This window comes from Amblyraja radiata, chromosome 19 (genome assembly GCF_010909765.2).
Source record: "Amblyraja radiata isolate CabotCenter1 chromosome 19, sAmbRad1.1.pri, whole genome shotgun sequence".
NCBI classification, from domain to species: Eukaryota; Metazoa; Chordata; class Chondrichthyes; order Rajiformes; family Rajidae; genus Amblyraja; species Amblyraja radiata.
In genome coordinates, this window is record NC_045974.1 from 13,976,291 (window position 1) to 14,000,939 (window position 24,649).

At 45.2% G+C, this 24,649-nt stretch overlaps 1 protein-coding gene across 2 annotated transcripts in view; it reads right to left on the reverse strand.

Annotated features, from left to right (window-relative positions):
- svopl (SVOP like) overlaps positions 1-24,649 on the reverse strand; it is a 106,582-nt gene that overhangs the window by 39,421 nt on the left and 42,512 nt on the right. For both annotated transcript variants that reach the window (XM_033037727.1, XM_033037728.1), the window contains exons 3-6: positions 16,535-16,629; positions 15,021-15,119; positions 8,445-8,516; positions 3,658-3,782 (exon numbers count right to left, since the gene is read on the reverse strand). In XM_033037727.1, coding sequence (XP_032893618.1) covers positions 3,658-3,782; positions 8,445-8,516; positions 15,021-15,119; positions 16,535-16,629 — 391 coding nt within the window. The remainder of the gene's footprint in view (positions 1-3,657; positions 3,783-8,444; positions 8,517-15,020; positions 15,120-16,534; positions 16,630-24,649) is intronic.

A 24,649-nucleotide genomic window follows, 5' to 3' on the forward strand; every position in this document is an offset into this window, starting at 1 on the left:
GGCAGATCAATCTCTTCCTCTCAAACTGATTCTCCTGCCTTCTCCCCATAACCCCTGACACCCATAGTAATCACGAATATGTCAATCTCCCCCTTAAAAATATCCATGCCTCCACAGATGTCGGTGGTAATGAATTCTACAGATTCACCACCCTCTGACTCAATTCCCCCTCATCTCCTTCCTAAAAGTAGTCCATTGACCATGATAAGATAAGTGGTGGCACAAAAAATATCAGTATCAAATATTATCTTCCCTAACATTGAGAATAAGATTAAGTCATAGGTTGAAAGCAAATGTGGGACTGATAACAAATTGGGGGCAACACAAGTTACAGCTGGAAGGGCTGGTGCCTCACAGCTCCAGCAACCCGGGTGTAATCCTGACCTCTGGTGCTGCGACAAGCAGGGTTATCTCCTGAGATGCTCCAGTTTCTTCCTATATCCCAAAAACATGTGTGCTGGTAAGCTACTTGACCTCTGTAAGTTGTCCCTGGTGTGTAGGAAAGTGGTAAAAATCTGGGGGAGTTGATGGGGATGTGGGGGGATTAAATAGGGTTTGGCTAGACCATAGAATACAAGAGCAGGCCGTTCCACTCTCAATGTCTGTGTCGATCATGATACCAAGCCCAACTCATATCTGTGTAGGAAGGAACTTCAGATTCAAAATGCTGGAGTAACCCAGCGGGACAGGCAGCATCTCTGGAGGGATGGAATGGGTGATGTTTCGGGTCGAGTCTGAAGAAGGGTCTTGACCTGAAATGTTACCCATTTCTTCACTCCGGAGATGCTGCCTGTCCCACTGGGTTACTCCAGCATTTTGTGTCCAACTCTTATCTGCCTGTATATAATCCATACTCCTCCAAACCCTGCATATCCATATGCCTAACCAAACGTCTCTTAAATTCCACTGTCTCATCTGCCTCAACAACCACCGCCGGCAGTGTGTTCCAGGCACTCACCATCCTCTGTGTAAAAAAACTTGTCCCACGCATCTCCTCTCATCCCAGAGCTATGGTATTCTGGTATTAGACTTTCCCACCTCTGACTGTCGTCCCTGTCTATGCCTCTCATCATTTTATATTTTTGATATCAGGTTCTCTTGCAGCCTCTGGTGTTGCAGAGAAAACAGCCTAAATCTGACAAGCCAATACCGCCTAATCCAAGCATCAGTCTGGTATCCTCTGCCACAGATGCCAATGGAGGCCAATTCACTGGCTGTTTTCAAGAGAGAGTTAGATATAGCTCTTGGGGGAAACGGAATCAAGGGATATGGGGAAAAAGCAAGAACGGGGTACTGATTTTGGATGATCAGCCTTGATCATATTGAATTGCGGTGCTGATTCATAGGGCCGAATGGCCTACTCCTACTTCTATTTTCTATGTTTTCTATGTAAACTTCATCTGAACCTTTTCCAAAGCCCCCAAATCCTTCTTGTAATGGGGCGACCAGAACTGCACGCAATACTCCAAATGTGGCCTGACCCAAGTCCTATAAAGCGGCATCATGAAACAGGGTGAATGGATACTTGATAGTTAGCACCAATACGATGGGCCAAAAGGCCTGTTCTCATTCCATATGACTCAGTGACAATGCGCTTTACACTTTTTGAACATTGGCCTTTATCAGTCAGGGTATTGAGTAGTGAAAGTGCTTAAGAAGGAACTGCAGATGCTGGAAAATCGAAGGTACACAAAAATGCTGGAGAAACTCAGCGGGTGCAGCAGCATCTATGGAGCGAAATCGGCCCGAAACGTTGCCTATTTCTTTCGCTCCATAGATGCTGCTGCACCCGCTGAGTTTCTCCAGCATCTTTGTGTACCTATTGAGTATAGAAGTTGGGAGGTTATATAAAAAGTTATCCAGGGTCAGAAACCTGTTCCTGCTTTCTCCCCATATCCCTTGATTCCGTTAGCCCTAAGAGCTATATCTAACTCTCTCTTGAATACATCAAGCTGTATTGATATTCCTCTCATATCATGAGAGGAATAGATCAGGTAGATGCACAGTCTATTGCCCAGAGTAGGGCATTCGAGAACCAGAGGACATAAGTTTAAGATGAGTGTGGAAAGATTTAATAGGAACCTGAGGGGTAACCTTTTTACACAGAGGGTGGTGGGTGTATGGAACAAGGTGCCGGAGGAGGTATTTGAGGCAGATAATATTGCAACGTTTAAGAAACATTTGGACATGGATAGAACAGGATTAGAGGGTTATGGGCCAAATGCAGGCAGGTGGGATTAGTGTAAATGGGACATGTTGGTTGGTGAGGGCAAGTTGGGTCAAAGGACCTGTTTCCAGACAGCATGACTCTATGATGCCATGAAAGTTGGCATCCTAAAGTTGCTGTACAAATCCTCACATTTTTAAAACAACATAAAGAACTAACTCCTGGAGGAAGTGGCCAACATCATTCCATGAAAAGCTGCACTCGAAAATTTAGGATATTGTAACATTCAAAACTGAGATTGACAGGGTTTTATTTGGTAAACGTGTGTAGGGACATGGATCAAAAGCAGGTGAATGGAGTTGAGATATTAATCAGTGTGATCAGGCTGAATGTGGAAATAAGCCTCAGGGGCTGATTGCCCTGCCCCAGTTCCTACACTGCTGCATGAATGAACCCATGAACTGAACAAACTCATATTCCATAATTGGTTTGCAATCTTGCAAACGCATAAAATAACCTCAACAAACATCAGCCCAGCAGACCTTGGAAAAAGCAATGAGATAACAGGCTTTCATATATACAAAAACACGGATGTAATGCTAAGGCTCTATAAGGCGCTGGTCTGGCCGAATTTGGAATATTGTGAGCAATTTTGGGCACCATATCTGAGGAAGGATGTGCTGGCGCTGGAGAGGGTCCAGAGGAGGATTACAAGAATGATCCCAGGAATGAGTAGGTTAACATATGATGAGCGTTTGACGGCACTGGGCCTATATTCACTGCAGTTTAGAAGAATGAGGGGGGACCTCATTGAAACGAACAGAATAATGAAAGGCTAGGATAGAGTGGATGTGGAGAGGATGTTTCTACCAGTGGGACAGTCTAGGATTAGAGGTCATAGCCTCAGAATTAAAGGACGTTCTTTTAGGAAGGAGATGAAGAGGAATTTCTTTAGTCAGAGGGTGGTGAATCTGTGGAATTCTTTGCCACAGAAGGCTGTGGAGGCAAAGTCAGTGAATATATTTAAGGCAGAGATAGATACTGTAGATTCTTGATTAGGGCGGGTGTCAGAGGTTATGGGGAGAAGGCAGGAGAATGGGGTTAGGAGGGAGAGATAGATCAGCCATGATTGAATGGCAGAGTAGACTTGATGGGCCGAATGGCCTAATTCTACTCCCATCACTTATGATCATATGAACCAGCTTACATAAAGTGCAAAAGAATTTCCAAATACAAGCCATAAATCAATCATTCTTCCCAACCAGTCTTTAAAGTATAAGGCAATAACCAAGAAACATAGAAAAATAGGTGTAGGAGTAGGCCATTTGGCCCTTCAGACCAGCACCGCCATTCAATATGATCATGGCTGATCATTTAAAATCAGTACCCTGTTCCTGCTTCTTCCCCATATCCCTTGATTCCTTTAGCCCAAAGAGGTAAATCTAACTCTCTCTTGGTGAGAGAAAGGAAAATGCAAACAGTAACCCTACCCCTGGGAATGACCAGCAACTCCGCTTCCGACCATGGACCGCAGGAATACAAACCAGCCGTACGTGTGTGCGAATGACGTTACCCCTGAGTAATAGGTACTCCAGACGGTGGATATGAGAAGAATCTGCAACAGAAGGAGAAGTGTAAAAAAGAGCCTCAAGACTCCCGATTAACAAAACTTGCAGCATTACCAAACCTGGCGTGCAAAAAAATTACATATCATTGCATCGTTTCCCTAGAGATGAGATTCCACCAGATAGGTTAGTTTGGTTTAGTTTAGATTAGATTAGATTAGTTTAGTTTAGAGATATGGCTTGCAACTAGGTCCTTGGGCCCAGCGATCACACTAGTTCTATCCTACAGACGAGGGGCAATTTACAGAAGCCGTCTATCTTCAGTGTAAACCAGTATCTGCAGTTCTTTCCTGCACGACCTTCAAACCTGCACATCTTTAGAATGAGGGAGGAAACCTGAGCCTCCGGAGAAAACCCACACGGTCACAGACAAATCGTGCAAACTCCGCACCCAGCATCCGTAGTCAGAATCGAACCCGTGCCTCTGCCACTGTAAGGCAGTAACTCTACCGCTGTGCCATTGCGCTGCCCCTGAAACTTAATGCAATAGTCTGAGTGTCTGCAACCTCCATCTATTAGAGGTGCAACATTAAAATTGGCATTTATTTTATTTTCAAATATATTTGCACCAGGGTGAGCAAACAATTTTGGAAATCTTTGATTCAAATGTTATTTATTCTTTTTATAAATACAGAAGACGGTAGCATGTTTTAATGGGGCCATGTGTAGGCTAGATTATGTGGGAAAGCTGCCTGTTATCCATTAAGAATTTTAGTGACAGTGATTTTTATGAGTTGTCCTGACGTCATGAGCAGTTTAATAAAACCGATATATTTTTTACCAATTGTTCTTTACTAATTGAATTCAAACTCACAAAGTGGTTGGTTAACGATATTTAAACTCACATTTTTTTGGATTATTTGTCTCGGCTTTCAGATTAATATATTTCAATAACATAATGCTACACTATCTATCTATCTATCTATCTTCTATATTACTAAAAGTCTGTTCTTGACCGGTTTTGGCCATCTGTGCTGCGATTTCCGAGAGAACGCCGCCACCTACGGCCGTCATTTCTGGCCACCTCGCTCAGACCCCCCTCCGCCGTATGTGTGCCGAGGATTTTTCCCGTCGATGAAAAATGACAGAGATATTAATGATTTTACAAAATTCCCCATTCTCTCTGCTGCCCCTGCTGGCGGCAGGGGGGAGGGACTATAAAACCAGGAAGTGGTGTGCCTCAATCAGTGTCTGCAAGCTGGAGGAAGGCAGAGGGTCACGTTTCTCTGAGCTGTGAATAACACTGAACACATGTCTACTCAAATGTAAGTGTCCTTAGTGGTTCTAAAATGCTTGCAGAATGTGTCTATTGGTTCTAAAATGTTTGCAAAAAGTGTTTATTGGTTCTAAAATGTTTGCAAAAAGTGTCTCTTTTGGTTCTACAATGCTTGCAGAATGTGTCTTTTTTGGTTCTAAAATGTTTTTTTAGGTTCTCCCCCTTCCTCCCCCCCTCTCCTCTCCCCCCCCTCTCCTCCCCCCCTCTCCTCTCCCCCCTCTCCTCTCTCCCCCCTCTCCTCTCCCCCCCTCTCCTCTCCTCTCCTCTCCGCTCTCCCCCCCTCTCCTCTCCCCCCCTCTCCTCTCTCTCCCCCCCTCTCCCCCCGTCTCCCCTCTTCACCTCCCCCTCCTCTCCCCCCCTCTCCTCTCCCCCCCTCTCCCCTCCCCCCCTGTCCTTGCCCCCCCTCTCCTCTCCCCCTCTCCCCCTCTCCTCTCTTCTCCTCTCCCCCCGTCCCCCCTCTCTCTCTCCCCTCTTTTTCTCCCCCCCCTCCCCTCCCCCACCATTCCTCCCCTAAACCCCCCCTCCCCTCCACACACCCCTACCCCCTTCCCTCCCTCCCCCCCTCTCTCCCCTCCCCCACCCTCCCTCCCTCCCCTAAACCCCCTCCCCTCCACACCCCCTACCCTCTTCCCTCCACCCTCCCCCCCTCCCTCCCCGCCCTGCTCCCCACCTCACCCCCCTCTCAGCACCCCCTCTCCCTCCCCCTCACTCTCACCCTCTCTCTCTCCTCCCCTCCTCCCCCACCTCCCTCTTATCCTCCTCTTCACCCCCCTCTCCCACTTGCCCCTCTCTCTCTCTCTCTCTCTCTCTCTCTCTGCCTCTGCTCCTTCTCTCTCTGCCCTCACTCTCTACCCCCGCCCGCCCCCCCCCCTCTCTAGATGTGACTGCAAGGGGGCTATGCGTCAGTAGATAGGGTGGTTATGGGGTAAAAGGAGCAAATGAATAGTATTAATATAATATCAAGGGGGTAATTAGCGTGAGTGCGGGGGGGGGGGATAGTTAGTGTGTGTGACGCTGCATGCCACCTCCCCCCCCCCCACAACCGCACGTTGGGGGAACAGACCCAACGGGTCTGCACTTGGTCTAATAGTACATATAAATTAGTAATATATCCGTCAACCAAATTTCCCCTAAAATTCAATGAATTATTCACCTCTTCAGTAAACTTGGACTGGCTCCCATCGAAACTCTATTAATGTTACTCAAATAATGAAAGTAATATTTTACTGAAGACAGACACAAAATGCTGGAGTAACTCAGCGGGACTGGCAGCAACTCCAGAGAGAAGGAATGGGAGATGTTTCGGGTCGAAAGCCTTCTTTATCTTATTGGGTTAAAAAAAACCTGCAGTCATTAAAAAAGAGTTTCAGGAGCAAGTATTTGATCAGTGTTAAGTCGCTTTCCCAGAATTTTTTACTTAGGATTTTAGGCTTCTGTTTTAGAAACATAGAAAATAGGTGCAGGAGTACTTTGAGCCAGCACCACCATTCAATGTGATCATGGCTGATCATCCACAATCAGTACTCCTGCCTTCTCCCCATGTCCCTTGATTCCGCTAGCCCTAAGAGCTCTATCTAACTCTCTTTTGAATGCATCCAGTGAATCGGCCTCCACTGCCTTCTGAGGCAGAGAATTCCACAAATCACAACTCTCTGGGTGAAAACATTTTTCCTCATCTCAGTTCTAAATGGCCTACCCCTTATTCTTAATCTGTGGCCCTTGGTTCTGGACTGCCCCAACATCGGGAACATGTTTCCTGCATCTAGCTTGTCCTATCCCTTAATAATTTTAAAAGTTTCCATAAGATATCCTTTCATCCTTCTAAATTCCAGTGAATACAAGCTCACTCGTTCCATTATTTCAACATATGACAGTCCCTCAATCGCGGGAATTAACCTCGTGAACCTACGCTGCACTCCTTCAATTGCAAGAATGTCCTTCTTCAAATTAGCAGACCAAAACTGCACATTATACTTCAGGTCTGGTTTTAGCAGGGCCCTGTACAACTGCAGAATGACCTCTTTGCTCTTATCCTCTCGTTATGAAGGCCAATATGCCATTAGCCTTCTTCACTGCCTGCTGTACCTGCATGCTTGCTTTCAGTGACTGATGTACAAAGCCACCCAGGTCTCGTTGTACTTCCCCTTGTCCTAATCTGGCACCATTCAGATAATAATCTGCCTTATAGTTCTTGCCAACAAAGTGGATAACCTCACATTTATCCACATTATACTGCATCTGTCATGCATCTGCCCACTCACCCAAACTGTCCAAGTCACCCTGCATCCTCATAGCATCCTCTTCACAGTTCACACTCCCAACCAGCTTTGTGACATCTGCAGATTTGCCAATGTTACTTTTAATTCCTGCATCTAAATCATTAATGAATATTGTAAATAGCTGCGGTCCCAGCACCGAGCCTTGCGGCAACCCACTAGTCACTGCCTACCATTCTGAAAGGGACCTGTTAATTCCTACTCTTAGTTTTCTGTCTGCCAAACAATTTTCTGTCCATGTCAATGCCCTACCCCCATACCATGTGCTCTAATTTTGCCCACTAATCTGCTGTGTGGGACCTTATCAAAGGCTTTTCTGAAAGTCCAGATACACTACATCCACTGGCTCTCCCTTATCCATTTTACTTGCTACATCCTCAAACGATTCCAAAAAATTAGTCAAGCAAGATTTCCTCTTCATAAATTCATGCTGACTTGGACTGATCCTGATACTGCTATCCAAATTCGCCGCTATTACATCTTTAATAATTGACACCAGCATCTTCCCCACCACTGATGTCAGGCTAACTGATCTATAATTCCCAATATTATCTCCCCCATCTTTCTTAAAAAGTGGGATAACATAAGCTATCCTCCGATCCACAGCAACTGATTAAGAATCTATAGAACATTGGAAAATTATCATGATTTCTAGAGCCACCTCCTTGAATACCCTGGGATGCAGATCAGGCCCTGGGGATTTATCAGCCTTCATTCCCATCAGTCTACCCAACACCATTTCCTGACTAATGTGAATTTCCTTCAGTTCCCCCGTCACCACAGATCCTCTGTCCCCTAGTACTTCTGGGAGATTGTTTGTGTCTTCTACAGTGAAGACAGAACCAAAGTACCCGTTCAACTCGTCTGACATTTCCTTGTTCCCCATAATAAATTCACCTGCTTCTGTCTTCAAGGGACCCACATTTGTCTTAACTAATCTTTTCCTCTTCACATACATAAAGAAGCTTTCACTATCCTCCTTTATATTCTTGGTACTTCATCTTTACTCCCCGTATTGCCTTTTTAGTTATGAAAATCTGTGAACTAACTCGGGAGAATAAGATATAGATTTGCAGCATTAAATGAAGCATGTAACTCACCTTCCATCGCCCATATCTATCAGCAAGGTAACCCCAAACTCCACTAAAGGCCATGAAGCCAAGGAACACCATCTGGAATACATTTTATTGCAAAGCAAATATTAGTCTTCCCTGACACCAACTTGCTTTATCATGGCAAATTAATATTTCTTCTCAAAAAAGAACAAGATTTTATTCCCCTATGTCTTCAGCATGTTGCGCTTCTATCCTAGGTTAGCAGAAGAAACTGCAGGTGCTTCGCCTGCGACCTTCCAAAGCTCTCGCGATCCAGCAATGGGAATGTAATTTTATTATTACAAGAGGAGCAAGGAGAAGAAGGAGATTATAGGCCTGTTAGTCTATCATTTGCTGTGAGGAATTTATTGGAACCTAAAATCAAAGACAGTGTCTAATAAGACAGAATAATGAATGATTAAATAGATCCAAGGTGGAGAGTTCCTTTTAAAGGTGTTTTTTGTTGTTGTTTTGTTTTGTGGAAGTATTTAGAATGGAAAAGAAAAAGTACATGATTTGGGTTGAAGTGGACATTCAAGGGGAACTCAGCAAGGTTCCAACTTCGATACAACTGGAGGCTAATTCTATTGACTAGCTGGGATAATGATGAAGTGATAGAAGGTGGAGAAGAGGGATAATGAGGATGTGCTGGAAATTAAATGAAGAGATATGTAGAGTCAATGGAGAGAAAGAGGCGATAGAGAAATGCTGCTTGGAAACTGGACCCTTGGGGCTTCTCGAGTCCATGCTACCCATCGACTACCTCTTTACACTAATCCTATTTGAATCCCATTTTTTAATCTCTCCTCATTCTCATCAACCACTCCCCCTGATTTCACCACTTACTTACACACTAGGGGCAGGTTAGCAGTCAATTAGCCTACCAACCCACACATCTTCTGGGATGTGGGAGAGAACTGGAGAACCGGGGTACTCACAACTGGAGTCACAGGGACAATGTGCAAACTGCACACAGACAGCACCCGAGGTCAGGCTTGAACCCAAATCTCTGGTGCTAGCCAGCTATGCCACCCTACTGCCTTAAGTAATGTCCCAGGAAGATCTGTATAGGGACTCCAGTGTTTATTATTGACTTTGACTAATTCCAAAGGGAATTATATATATCCAAGTTTTTGAATGAACGCCAAGATCGGCCAGTTAATGTACACACAGAACAAATATACAGAGAGATTATGATGAACAGATTGCATTACTGTAGAAGGAGAATTTCAGTGCAAGTAGGTATGGGATCTTTTATTCAGAACTGAAAGAGAGATCCAAATAAGGTGAGAGGAGGAAAATGTTAATAGAAAGCTGAGCGGCAACTTTTCCACACGGGGATGGTACATATATGGAGTGAGCTGCCTCATGCATTCGTAATAAGGTGGATGAGTTGAATGTGCAGATAGCTATTAATGACTATGATATAGTTGGGATCACGGAGACATGGCTCCAGGGTGACCAAGGCTGGGAGCTGAACATCCAGGGATATTCAATATTCAGGAGGGATAGAGAGAAAGAAAAAGGAGGTGGGGTAGCGTTGCTGATTAGAGAGGAGATTAACGCAATGGAAAGGAAGGACATTAGTTTGCAGGATGTGGAATCGGTATGGGTAGAGCTGCGAAACACTAAGGAGCAGAAAGCGCTGGTGGGTGTTGTGTACAGGCCACCTAACAGTAGTAGTGAAGTTGGAGATGGTATCAAACAGGAAATTAGAAATGCGTGCGACAAAGGCAAAACCGTTATAATGGGTGACTTCAATCTACATATAGATTGGGTGAATCAAATTGGCAGGGGTGCTGAGGAAGAGGATTTTTTGGAATGTATGCGGGATAGTTATCTAAATCAACATGTAGAGGAACCAACGAGAGAGCAGGCTATTTTAGACTGGGTATTAAGTAATGAGGAAGGGTTAGTTAGCAGTCTTGTTGTACGTGCCCCCTAGGGCAAGAGTGACCATAATATGGTTGAGTTCTTCATTAGGATGGAGAGTGACATTGTTAATTCAGAAACAATGGTTCTGAACTTAAAGAAAGGTAACTTTGAGGGTATGAGACGTGAATTGGCCAAGATTGACTGGCAATTAATTCTAAAAGGGTTGACGATGGATATGCAATGGAAGACATTTAAAGACTGCATGGATGAACTACAAAAATTGTTCATCCCAGTTTGGCAAAAGAATAAATCAGGGAAGGTAGTGCATCCGTGGATAACAAGGGAAATCAGGGATAGTATCAAAGCGAAGGATGATGCGTACAAATTAGCCAGAAAAATCAGCATACCGGAGGACTGGGAGAAATTCAGAGACCAGCAGAGGAGGACAAAGGGCTTAATTAGGAAAGGAAAAATAGATTATGAAAGAAAACTGGCAGGGAACATAAAAACTGACTGCAAAAGTTTTTATAGATATGTGAAAAGAAAGAGATTAGTTAAAACAAATGTAGGTCCCTTGCAGTCAGAAACAGGTGAGTTGATCATGGGGAACAAGGATATGGCGGACCAATTGAATAACTACTTTGGTTCCGTCTTCACTAAGGAAGACATAAATAATCTGCCGGAAATAGCAGGGGACCACGGGTCAAACGAGTTGGAGGAATTGAGTGAAATCCAGGTTAGCCGGGAAGTGGTGTTGGGTAAATTAAATGGATTAAAGGCCGATAAATCCCCAGGGCCAGATAGGCTGCATCCCAGAGTACTTAAGGAAGTAGCTCCAGAAATAGTGGATGCATTAGTAATAATCTTTCAAAACTCTTTAGATTCTGGAGTAGTTCCTGAGGATTGGCGGGTAGCAAACGTAACCCCACTTTTTAAGAAGGGAGGGAGAGAGAAAACGGGGAATTACAGACCAGTTAGTCTAACATCGGTAGTGGGGAAACTGCTAGAGTCAGTTATTAAAGATGGGATAGCAGCACATTTGGAAAGTGGTGAAATCATTGGACAAAGTCAGCATGGATTTACAAAAGGTAAAACATGTCTGACGAATCTTATAGAATTTTTCGAGGAAGTAACTAGTAGCGTGGATAGGGGAGAACCAGTGGATGTGGTGTATCTGGACTTCCAGAAGGCTTTCGACAAGGTCCCACATAAGAGATTAGTTTACAAACTTAAAGCACACGGCATTGGCGGTTCAGTATTGATGTGGATAGAGAACTGGCTGGCAAACAGGAAGCAAAGAGTAGGAGTAAACGGGTCCTTTTCACAATGGCAGGCAGTGACTAGTGGGGTACCGCAAGGCTCAGTGCTGGGACCCCAGCTATTTACAATATATATTAATGATCTGGATGAGGGAATTGAAGGCAATATCTCCAAGTTTGCGGATGACACTAAGCTGGGGGGCAGTGTTAGCTGTGAGGAGGATGCTAGGAGACTGCAAGGTGACTTGGATAGGCTGGGTGAGTGGGCAAATGTTTGGCAGATGCAGTATAATGTGGATAAATGTGAGGTTATCCATTTTGGTGGCAAAAACAGGAAAGCAGACTATTATCTAAATGGTGGCCGACTAGGAAAAGGGGAGATGCAGCGAGACCTGGGTGTCATGGTACACCAGTCATTGAAAGTGGGCATGCAGGTGCAGCAGGCAGTGAAGAAAGCCAATGGTATGTTAGCTTTCATAGCAAAAGGAATTGAGTATAGGAGCAGGGAGGTTCTACTGCAGTTGTACAGGGTCTTGGTGAGACCACACCTGGAGTATTGCGTACAGTTTTGGTCTCCAAATCTGAGGAAGGACATTCTTGCCATAGAGGGAGTACAGAGAAGGTTCACCAGACTGATTCCTGGGATGTCAGGACTGTCTTATGAAGAAAGACTGGATAGACTTGGTTTATACTCTCTAGAATTTAGGAGATTGAGAGGGGATCTTATAGAAACTTACAAAATTCTTAAGGGGTTGGACAGGCTAGATGCAGGAAGATTGCTCCCGATGTTGGGGAAGTCCAGGACAAGGGGTCACAGCTTAAGGATAAGGGGGAAATCTTTTAAAACGGAGATGAAAAGAACTTTTTTCACACAGAGAGTGGTGAATCTCTGGAACTCCCTGCCACAGAGGGTAGTTGAGGCCAGTTCATTGGCTATATTTAAGAGGGAGTTAGATGTGGCCCTTGTGGCTAAAGGGATCAGGGGGTATGGAGAGAAGGCGGGTACAGGATACTGAGTTGGATGATCAGCCATGATCATATTGAATGGCGGTGCAGGCTCGAAGGGCCGAATGGCCTACTCCTGCACCTAATTTCTATGTTTCTATGTTTCATGACGTGGTTGAGGCAGCTACAATAACAACATTTAAAGACATTTGGACTGGTTGTGGATAAGAAAGGTTTATAGGGATATGGGTCAAATGTGGACAAATGGACTAGCAACGATGGGCATCTTGGCAGCATGGATAGGTAGGGCTTCTTCTTCTTCTGTCGTGTGTCTTTTAGACCTGCAGCTCCATTGAGGCGAGCCAGGCCAATGTGTTATCGTTCAGGTCAATCAGGACCTCGTTCACCATTCGGTGGCCGGTGTTTGGGGCAACTGGTGACAATGTGCTCCACTGTCTGTGTTGGGTCCCCACACTCGCAGAGGCACTGGCTGTCCATGAGGCCCCACCTCTTCATCGTTACTCCATAGCGTCCGATGCCTGTCCTCAAGCGGTTGAGGGTTGTCCACTGTTGATAGGTAGGGCTGCAAAGCCTGTTTCTATACTGTATGACTATGACTTTGTTTTTTCGTGGTAAATGGCTGTTTTTTTAATTGGCAATTGATCATAGGAGGAGGAGCCATCTTGGTGAACGGCTGCTAGAAGCAGCCGTCCGTCTTAAATTCGTTTTTTTTTAGTTTTTAGTGAGTCCTGTTTTTTTGTTTGTAGGGGATATGGTCTTTTAATGTGGGGGGGTAGGTGTTACTTTATTTATAGGTCCCTACCTGGTCGGTGTGGCAGCCTTTTTTCCGGGCTGCCCGTCGACCCGTCGTCGTGGCCTACCAGCGGGCTTGGAGCGCCGTTTCTTGGCGGGAACCACCCAGACCTCATAACTGTAGTCTTGTAGGTCTGTGTCCAAGATGGCTGCCGTGAAGAGAGAGTGGACGCTGGCACGATTTGGTTGCCGCTGCTCTCTCTTCACACTGTGTTTTTGATTTTCTGTTTTTGGATTGAATTCTGTTTTTAATTTGTGTCATTGTGATGTCTTTAATTACTTGTTTTACTCCGATTATATGTTTTAATTCCGATTACTATGTAAGGTGTCCTTGAGATGTATGAAAGGCGCCCATTAAATAAAATTTATTATTATTATTATTATTATCTAGAGACATGCATACACAGTTTATCGCAATCCACGTGGTCTGGCCAAATTAATATTTGCAATTACATTATTATTTGTTACATTTGTACAAAGGCCTGACCAGAATATGTCTCTGGCACTGTAAGCAAGTTCTGGGCATTATACCTTAGAAAGGAAGTACTGTAGTCAAAGTCCTTTGTAGGAATGCAATGTGGGACCACCAGAATGGGTCCAAGGTTCGAAGAGCTTGATTAGATTACGTAAGATTCATGTGTTTATAGCAACATACAATGAGAAGTGCTCATTTGACCTTCAAACTATCTTTAATTGGACTTTATCTTGCACTAAACATACCTTTTATCTGTACACTGTGGATGGATAGATTGTAATCATGTACATCTTTTTTGCTGACTGGACGGTACGCAACAAGAAAAAAGCTATTAACTGTACCTCGATACATGTGGCAATAATAAGAAACTAAACTAGGTGCTATCCATGAACAATGAGTTTATAACCCCCAAGGGCAAGCGGAAATTTCATTGTAAAACACTTTCAAGTATGCTGAGATTGTGCGGGAATCTCACATAAATGCAAGGTCCATTTTTAAACTCAGAGTAAGAATGAATGTGTTCAAAACAGAAGGAGGCAACCATTAAAGGGTGTACACAGACCATTGAATAGTACAGTGCAAGAACAGGCCCTTCAGCCCACCATAGTGTCACATGATCATGAAAGCAATCTAATATAATCCCATCTGCCTGCACATGGTTCATGTACCTCCACCCCTACCTGTACATGCGTCTGTCTAAATGCCACTTAAATGCTGCTATCATATCTGCTTCCACCAACACCCCTGACAACGTCTTCCAGACACCCACCACCCTCGGTGTTAAATATTTGCGCTGCAAATCTCTTTTAAACCTTTCCCTTCTCACCCTAAATCAATGCCCTCTAATTCTTGACATTTCCACTCTGGGAGAGAGGTTCTACCTCATCTATGTCTCTCATTCTTTTTAACACTTCCATCAGGTCTCCCCTCAGCATATGATACTTCAGAAAAAACAATCCAAGTCTGTCCATCTTTTCTTACATCTAATAGTCCTCAATCCAGGAATGTGCTTTAAAATTAAGCACTTTAAAATTATGAAGATAATAAGAATTTAGGAGGTTCCCTTCATCAATTCTGCTGAGGAGATGAGCCTTGGATTGCTTTTGGCTTCTGATTAGTTTCTGTGAGTTTGCTGTAGGGCGAAGCTGCTTTTGGCTCTAATGGGCCACAACGCCATAGAAATATAATGGCCTAAATGGAGTGGGATAAACTCACAGTGGTAACCATGGCAACCTGCCATTCTTCAAGGAGCCACTCGCACCGAATGACTGGAGAAATTACGGCCAGCAGCATGATCTCCATGGCTTCTGCTACCTGGAGAAGCAATCAGAGAAACATCCAAACCACATTCACAATTATTAGAGGCAGAAGCCAAATTTTCACTTACACTTTTTACTCATTTTATTAGCCGAGCTTTCAGCGTGGTGCATTAGCTTGATGGCAAAGATGGTGAGCTTCCTCCAACGTGCTGCGGTGCACATATATAGAATTGAAAGGGCGGAAAGTTGGCGCAGCAGTAGAGTTGCTGCCTTACAGCGCCATAGACCTGGGTCTACGTGTACGGAGTTTGTACGTTCTCCCCTTGACCTACATGGGTTTTCCCTGGGAGCTCCGGCTTCCTCCCACACTCCAAAGACGTACAGGTTTGTGGGGTAATTGGCTTAGCATATTTGTCAATTTTCCCTAGTGCGTGTGGGATATTGTTAGTGTGCGGGGATCAGTGCGGACACGGTGGGCCGAAGGGCCTGTTTCCATGTTGTATATCTAAACTAAACTAAAGTAAAATCTAATCTAATATCCAGTGGGATACCTCCATTAGATGTAGCCACAGGGAGGGGCAATATTCCCATTTCTGTCAGAGGGCTTTGAAAGAGACATCTCTTCAGAATACCTTAATAATTGAAGTTCTACTTCTGAATATTGGTTGGCATACAGCCGAGGTCCCTAAATTAAAAACATGTGAAATTCCTATCTCTACTGTTGTAGCTTGCTTGCAGTTACTCTGGCACTTTGTATCTATCTTTGGTATAAACCAGCATCTGCAGTTCCTAGTTTCTTCATTCGGAGCTGAGATGGATTAGTGAGGGGTAGCCGGAGAGGAGCACAAACCACTTGAACCACATTGGGTCAAAGTCCTGTTTGCAGGGCAACGGAATGCAGTCTGGGGAACGGTCCCGACCTGAAATGTCCTCTGTCCATTCCCTCCAAGGATGTGGCCTGACATGCTGCTTTCCCCCAGCACTTTGTGTTTAGTTGCAAATATTCAGTGTAACTCAATATTAGAGTTTCCTGAAACACCTTGAGAACCTGACCATCCTGATACTTGAGATCTAGTCTGTCAACAGGCAAAAGTATTTGGTAAAATATTAAACCCCATTAGCTACAATTTGGTTTTAAGGAAGGGTGGTAGAAGACGCCCTCGTAATTGAGCCCTCCACTCCCACCGTGCTTGTGTTTGTGCTTGGATTGTATGCTGAGCAGCTTCGACTTTAAGGTTTCCCGTCTTCCTCATTTTTGGCGAGATTAAAAAAACGTCCTGAAATTTCCAATTAACCCGGAGTGACTGAGCACATTTCTCCGAAAAAAATGTGAAGTTGTACGTTCAGGCTCGTCTCTTTGGACTGCAGACGGTGATGTTTATTTTTCCTCAGCCTGGGCATTGAGCATCCTGGCTCATCTCGCTGTCGTTGTTGTCTCTGTCGGGAACAATCATTCCACGGGATACTTACATTCGTGCTGCCCATAATGCACAGAAGCAAGATGTGGAACCGGCCAAACCCGATGGTCTCCACAGCTTCCTCCACCGTGTACTTTTTCCCTGCAGCTGGAAGCAAAGAGAATGTACAACCATAGAATTCAATACTTTATTGTCACGCGTCAAGTCACAGCTGAAATTCTTTGCTTGCACACCCAAGGTATGCAAATAGTCGCCCCTAAAGGGCTCTTGCTGTTAAAAATCCCCCCCCGTTCTACTTTGTTCTCTCCCCCCCTCCCTCATGCTGATCCCCCCACGTCAGGTCCTCCAATGTCCTTCACGTAGAGCGTATAAGTTCATACTTAAATAAGTGATAGGAGCAGAATTTGGCCATTCGGCCCATCAAGTCTACTCCGCCATTCAATCATATCCGATCTAATTCTTCCCCTCAACCCCATTCTCCTGCCTTCTCCCCACAACCCCTGACACCATAGAGTGCAATCAGTGACAAAGTTTAGTTTGGTTTAGAGATACAGCGCGGAAACAGGCCCTCCAGCCCACCGGGTCAGCGCCGACCAGCGTTCCCCGCACATTAACACTATCCTAAACACACCAGGGACAATTTACAATTATACATAGCAAATTAACCTACAAACCTGCACGTCTTTGTAGTGTGAGAGGAAACCTGAGATCCCAAGGAAAGCCCACGCAGGTCACGGGGACAACGTACAAACTACATACAGACAAGCACCCATAGTCAGGATCGAACCCAGGTCTCTACCGCTGGACCACCGTGCCGCCCATAACTTAAATGTTTTTTTCTGGTAAGGCAATGCATTAATCGTTTGATTCAGGTATTCGGCATGAGGAGCTGGGAAGAATCAATTGCTCATTACAACTCAAAGCAGACCTTTCCAGCACAATCTATTGTCATCTATTTGCCACAGCGCCAGAGACCTGGGTTCAATCCTGACCTTGGTTACTCTCTGTGTGGAGTTTGCATGTTCTCCCTGTGTCCACGTGGGTTTCATCCGGACACTCCAGTTTCCTCCCATCCCAAGACGTGCAGGTTTGTGGGGAAATTGCCCTCTGTAAATTGCCCCCAGTGTGCAGGCAGTGGACGAGGAAATATGGGGGGGGGGGGGGGGGGGGGACGAGGGGGAATCCAAGGGTTACTTGAAATTAGAGAAATTATTCATACCACAGTTGTAAACTGCCCAAGTGAAATATGAGATCTACATCTCTCCAGTATCCTCCAGAGCAAAGCTAAAGAGACAGATGGCCACAATCCAGCAGAGTGGTGTTGTATTGTAGAACGCTGGTACAATGCTGCCTCACTGCTCCTGTATTCTACATGCGATCCTGACCCCTGGCTCTGTCTGTGGTGAGTTTGCATGTTCTCCCTGTGACCCTCTGGATCAAAGATCTTTGCTCATCCTCAAGTGCTCTTGTTTCCTCCCACTTCCAGAGATATAAGGCTTGAAAGGTAAATGGGCAGCTGTGGTGTATGGGTGCCGAGCAAGGGTGAGTTAATGGGCAGGAGGCCACAGGGGAATAAAGTGGAGCAATGGGATAGATGAGATTAGTCTGAGCGCAAGCACAGACCTGAAGGGCCGAGTGGTCTCCTTGTGTATTGCAAAGTAAAATATATTAAACTGCAGTACATGAGCTTAGTATCGACACACAGCACGGAAACAGGCCCTTGGGGTCTGCGTTGGCCAGCGATCATTAACATTAGGGTCTGAAGAAGGGTTTCGGCCCGAAATGTTGCCTATCTCCTTCGCTACGTAGATGCTGCTGCACCCGCTGAGTTTCTCCAGCATTTTTGTGTACCACCGATCATTAACATTATCCTGCACACTAGGCGACAATGTACTTTTATACCAAGCCAATTCGCATACAAACCTGTACGTCTTTGGTGTGTGGGAGGAAACCGGAAATCTTGGAGAAAACCCCGCGCAGATCATGGGGAGAAGGCACAAACTCCATACAGACAGCACCCGTATTCGGGATCGAACCCAGGTCTCTGGCGCTGTAAGGCAGCAACTCTACCGTTGTGCCACCGTGCTACCCTTCCAGTGTAAGGAAGTCAAACGTTCAATTTAAAGCAAATCTGTGTTACCCTCTTCATTGCACGCTTTACACTGCAGCCCTATTCACCTGGTAAATGGTCTCATGCAGAGAGAGTGAGGATACCGAGGAAAATGCAGAGATGGTATTTTGGGCTGGGACCTCTCTTCACTGAAGAAGGAACCCGACCCAAAACATCGTCTATCCGTTTCCCTCCATAGGTGCTGCCTGATCCACTGTTCTCCACCACTCAAAATTACAGCATCTGCAGTCTCTTGTGACTCCGTAATCAGAAGAATGTCCCCCCCCCCCCCTCCCCAATAATTATTAAGGAAGTAGGCTTATTGATGTAAAATAATACCATCCTGTTAATGTACCCTGCAAATAAATCAAGTTTCAGTCCCAATGCAAAATCCCGCCTACAAATTGCTTAGTAAATGCAAAATCAGTTTCATTGCCAGGCATGTGCTGCCACTCTGTGGTACATGCAGCTACTACAGCTTTACACGCTACAGCCAGAGTTCCTTAGAGATACAGCATGGAAACAGGCCCTTCGGCCCAACATGTCCACGCCAACCTGCGATCACCTGTACACAAGTTCTATTCTACCCGCCAGGGCCATCAACAGAAGCCAATTAACCTACAAACATGCACATCTTTGGAATGTGGGAGGAGACCAGGGCACCCGGGAAAACCCACGCAACCACAACTGTAGTGCGCCACCATGTCACTGTGTCTAGCTCCTCTGGAAGCACCATTAGCGGCTGGCTTTTAAATGCATCAGGCATTCACAGTCATATAGAATTATGCTGCACAGAAACAGGCCCTTCACCCCAGCTCACTATGACGATGAGTATCTATCCTATTCTATGTCACTCACAATTTTTTGAACCTCTATAAACTCTCTAGTATCTCTAAACTAAAATAAAATATTGCTACCAGTGGGTTGTAAGCTGCCAAGTGAAATATGAGGTGTTGTTCCTCCAATTTGCATGTGGCCTCATCCGGACAATGGAGGAGGCCCAGGACAGCAGCTCATATTTCATTCTCAGTATTATAGAGTTGTGTTAGTATAATTGCAGAGCTGGCAACATAGGGTGAGAGTTGAGAGTGAGAAATTGCAAGGGAGCGAAGCGACCGAGGGGGGGAGGGGGCTGGAGGGGGGGTAGGGAGCTTTTACATTTTTCAGCTTGAAATTGTGCAATCTGGTGCATACAGTAGCAAGTCTTTTAAATTACACTTGAATGCAACATTTATGCTTTAAATTGGATTAGGTATAAGGTTAGGCTAAATTACATTCCTAATTAGATTCCACAGTAGAGCCAGGCTCTGATCAACAGGTGCAGCATATGAATGACCTTAATATATTCATTTATGGAAATCACATTATAATTCATGCTATGCATATATATATAGAGAATAAATTTGAGAAACAAGGCAAGGGTCAGACCTCCGTCACTGGAGAGAGGGGAGGGGGAAGGGGAGGGGGAGGGAGATGGAGGGAAAGGGGGGTGGAAGGGGAGTGGGAGGGGGAGGGGTGGGAGAGGGAGGGGGGGGCGGGAGAGGGGAGGAGGGAGAGAGGGGGGAGAGGGGGAGAGAGGGGGAGTGGAGAGGGAGGAGGGGGGACTCGACTAACGTACCTCGCAGCTCGTGCAAAAACAGTGCCCATCAGGCTGCGCTTTGAAAACTGTGCACAGCTGGCCGCGAGGAGCAGAGCCATTGTGACGTCATCAGCTCGTTAGCTTTAAAAAATATCTCAGATTTGTGAACAATTTTAAGAAATAACTCGAGGAAATAATGAATCAATTTTTCAGATGAGGCAATTTTTGAAATCATGAGGGAAATCTCTATCGGAATATGTAAACATTTCACCGTTAGCGCGTCGTGCTTTTGAGAAGATGTGAATCACAGACAAACAAATACACACACACACAAATCCACAATACACACAAATACATCCACATCCAAGGTCAGAGTTTTAATAGTTATGATAAGATATGTAAAACATATATTTGGAAACAGGCCCCTCGGCCCACCAAGTCCACACCGACCAGCAATCTACCATACACCAGTTCCATCCTACAAGCCTGCACTTCTTTCGGATGTGGGGGAAACCGGAATATCCAGAGAAAACCCATGCGGTCATAGGGAGAATGAACAAATTCTGTACAGACAGTACCCGTAGTCAGGATCAAATCTGGGTCTGTGATGCTGTAAGGCAGCAATTCTACTGCTGCACCAACGTGCCACCCCATTAAATTATTTTTTCTGTAATATATTTATTATGGTGTCACGTCAATAAAGATGAACACATGATTCTGATTTCTGCCCTTCGTTGGATAACACACGTGTCCAGACATTGTTTCCTCCAATTTCCGCTGTTGCTCACTCTGGCAATGGAGGAGACCCAAACACCTGTCCAGACATTGTGTTTTATGGCTGGTTTTCAACCTCTTCAGTCTGAAGGTCTCGACCTGAAACATCACCCAATCTTTCTCTCCAGAGATGCAGCCTGTCCTGCTGAGTTATTCCAGTTTTTAATGTCTATCTTAAGTTTAAACCAGCATCTGCAGTTCCTTCCTACACTCTTTGTTAAGCGAAACAGGTCCTATTCTCATAAGGTAGACAAAATTGCTGGAGAAACTCAGCGGGTGCGGCAGCATCTATGGAACGAAGGAAATAGACAACATTTCGGGCCGAAACCCATCTTCCTATTCTCATAGTATTATTCACCTCAACTAAGTCTTTTCATCACCTCCGTTGAGAATCCAATCCCAGTTATCGAATCTTTCTTCAAAGTGAAAAAAAAATATCCAGCCCTGCCAACATCTTCATAAATCGTCCCTGGATCCTCTCCAGAGCAATTGCACCCTTTCTACAATGTGTCATAGTCTTACAGCATGGAAACAGGCCCTTCATCCCAACTTGTCCATGCAGATCAAGATGCCCCATCTAAACTAGTCCCAATTATCCGCACTTGTCCATGCAGATCAAGATGCCCCAACATCTGGCCCATATCCCTTTAAACCTTGTGTGTGCCAGTGTGTGTGTGTGTGAGAGTGTGTCAGTGAAGCGGCGACAACATCTGGAGTGAGCGAAGACTTGGCGATGCCTGGGGAGCATTTCTCTCCCCCCCCTCCTCGGGAACGCGGGCCGGTCCAGGTGCTCTGTGTCCAGCTGGGGTCAGGGGGAGGTGAGGGTCAGTGACCCGTGGGTCGGGCATCGGAGCGGAGCCTTAGCCCGAAATTCATCCCCGCGGCTCCGGAGGCGGCACTGACGCCCCCTCTCACCCGGTCTGCTCCTGGCTCCAGGCTAGGGTAAAAACTCCATGCAGTGTGGACAGAGCGGCCGACGGACACAGAGCCGCCGGAGGTGAGGGTGGGAGGTGTGAGTGGTGCCTCGGAGGGGGTGGGGGATCGGTACTAGGACCACCGCCGTGCCTCACCTATCACACTATCTGCAGGGGAGAAACTAAACTACTTTTTTTCCCCCCGAATCATCCCACGGGCCGGTAGTTTGACAGCCCTACTTTAAACCTATGCCCTCCAGTTCTTAAATCACATATCCCGGGAAAAAGACTATGCATTCACCTTATATATTCCCCTCATGGTTTTTACTCACCTCTAAAACAATTTATGCTTTATTTTGAATTTCCAGCACCTGCAGATTTTGGTTCCATGAATGTCAAATGTACTGCAGTTTGCCATTTTAAATAGTGTGCTTAAGAGTCTCTGCTCGTTCTTTACAGGAAACCCACCAACAGAAAACTATTCTCATTGGTGAGTGTGGAGGAGATCTGGAAGCCTCGGGCGAATTAAATTGTTCGATACTTTATATATTTATTTTTAAAATTGAGTGTGAGAAATTTGTGATCAGCGAGAGAGCGTGAGAATTTCATGAAATTCGTGATTCTCACGCTCAATGCGAGAGGGTTGGCGGCCCTGTAATTACCTAATATTTGGAGCGCAGTTTTTGGTGCTTTTTGTTACCAATTTGAATAAGAATATATTGGAAAATTCATTAGAACAATCTCAGGAAAAGGAAGTAAGTTGCTACATGAATTTAAAATGTAATGTTCATTGATACAAATCTTTATAGTGAATAAAGAGGGGGAAAGAACTGCAGAGGCTGGTTTAAACCCAAGATAGACACAGAATGCTGGAGTTACTCAGCGGGACAAACAGCATCTCTGGAGGGAAGGAATGGGTGACTTTTCGGGTCGAGACTCTTCTTCAGACTATCTGAAGAAGGGTCTCAACCCGAAATATCACCTATTCCTTCTCTCCAGAGATGCTGCCTGTCCCGCTGAGTTACTCCAGCATTTTGTGCCTATCTATGGTGAATAAAGATATGGTTTGCTTTTGTTATGTTGCTTGCAACACCGTGATCCCAGATATCGACTTGGTTCATGGCTTTTTGCGCCAAAGTTATTATCAAGTGGAGCTTCCACGTACGATGGGAACTTGTGGCAGAGCTGCACGCTGCACAGTGAAATTCTTTTTGCATATTTACACACGCAGCCGCTACCATGTTTTGACACCATTTCCAAAGTCCAGTCCGCCCACTCGCTCAGTCTACTGGAGCAGTTCCCGATCCAGGTAAGCCCCAGGCTCCGGCAGGGCCTCCCTCATTCACCTCCAACCAGATCATCCCAAGAACCAACGCCCCTCTTCTCGCACGGCCATCTTGTGTCCCAGAGACGCCTCCTGCAGCCGACCTTGAAGGGTGAAACTTTCACAGCGAAAATTACACTACTGCAACTCAAACCCGGGATCTCAGTTCCACATCACATAATCAAACCTTTATTCAGATGGCACTCAAGAGATTCATCATCAACTATTGTATAAGAGACCTATTCTCTGCTTCTTTCTCCACAGATGTTGCCTGACCGGCTGATTTACAGAATTGTCTGCTTTTATTTCAGATTTTCTGCATCTGCACTCTCCTCATTTGTAACATATTTAAACTTGGGTTATCTGGCTAATGATCTCATTATTCTTTGGGGAATTCTGCTGTTGCAACTTGACTGTTGCGCTTCCAATATCACAAAAATGAATGCCTTTTATCAGCTGGAAAATATTTTGGGGTGATTCGGGTAGATGTTGTGTTGCAAATTGGGAAATTTTTCTATGTTTTCTTTTTCATCTCCAATCACTGGTAACAAAGGGAACTACAGTTCACCTCTGCAGAGAAATAAATTGGATTCTCACACATGCCTTCCTGAGGCTGCCTTTGGAGTATTGGGTTGAGTTTTGGTCACCCTGCTACAGATTTGGTAGCTGGTCTTTGGAGCACGAATGTTCAGTTTGCTGGGGAAACCGGTAGTTCTTCCCAGAATGGAAATGTCAAATGCTAGACGGCATAGATTTAAGGTCAGAGAGGGAAAGTTAAAAAAAAAGATGTGCAGGGCAATTAAAAAAAATATATCAACACACAGAGTGGTGGGTGCCTGGTAGGCACTTGCAGGGGTGGTGATGGAAGGAGATAAGATAGTGAGGCTTTCAGATCGGCACATGAGTCTGATGAAAGATCCCAACCTGTCCATTCCCTCCACAGATGCTACCCGACACTCCTGCCTTCCCTGGGATGGGCAGCATGGTAGTGGGACATCCCCTTTGTTGAAGATCTTCACAATTATATCTCCATTTCCCTCTTCCCAGACAACTATCACTATATTGCTATCGTAGAGGAATTCTTGCTTGCACTCCCTTAAGAGGAGCAGAGGCAGAGCTTATGACTTCAGTCAAGGCGCAACTGTTGAATTTAGCAGACTTTTATTTGCAGACAAATTGCAAAATCGCTCTGTGTAGACGCTGGAAATATGGAAAACAATTACAGAAAGTGCCAGAAATATTCAACAGGTCAGGCAGCCTCGGCGGAGAGAGAAACAGTTAATGTTTCAGGTCGACGACCTTTCATCCAAACTGCTCCCATTGTTTCATAATGCACCTGAATATGTGCTGTGGGAAGACCCTGGCGTAGATGTCTGACGCAGGGACAAGCCTACTACTGAATGAAATACAGCAGTAGCAACATGCTGTGTCCCTCTGCCCCACTCATCACCGACTGAAGGTGTTGG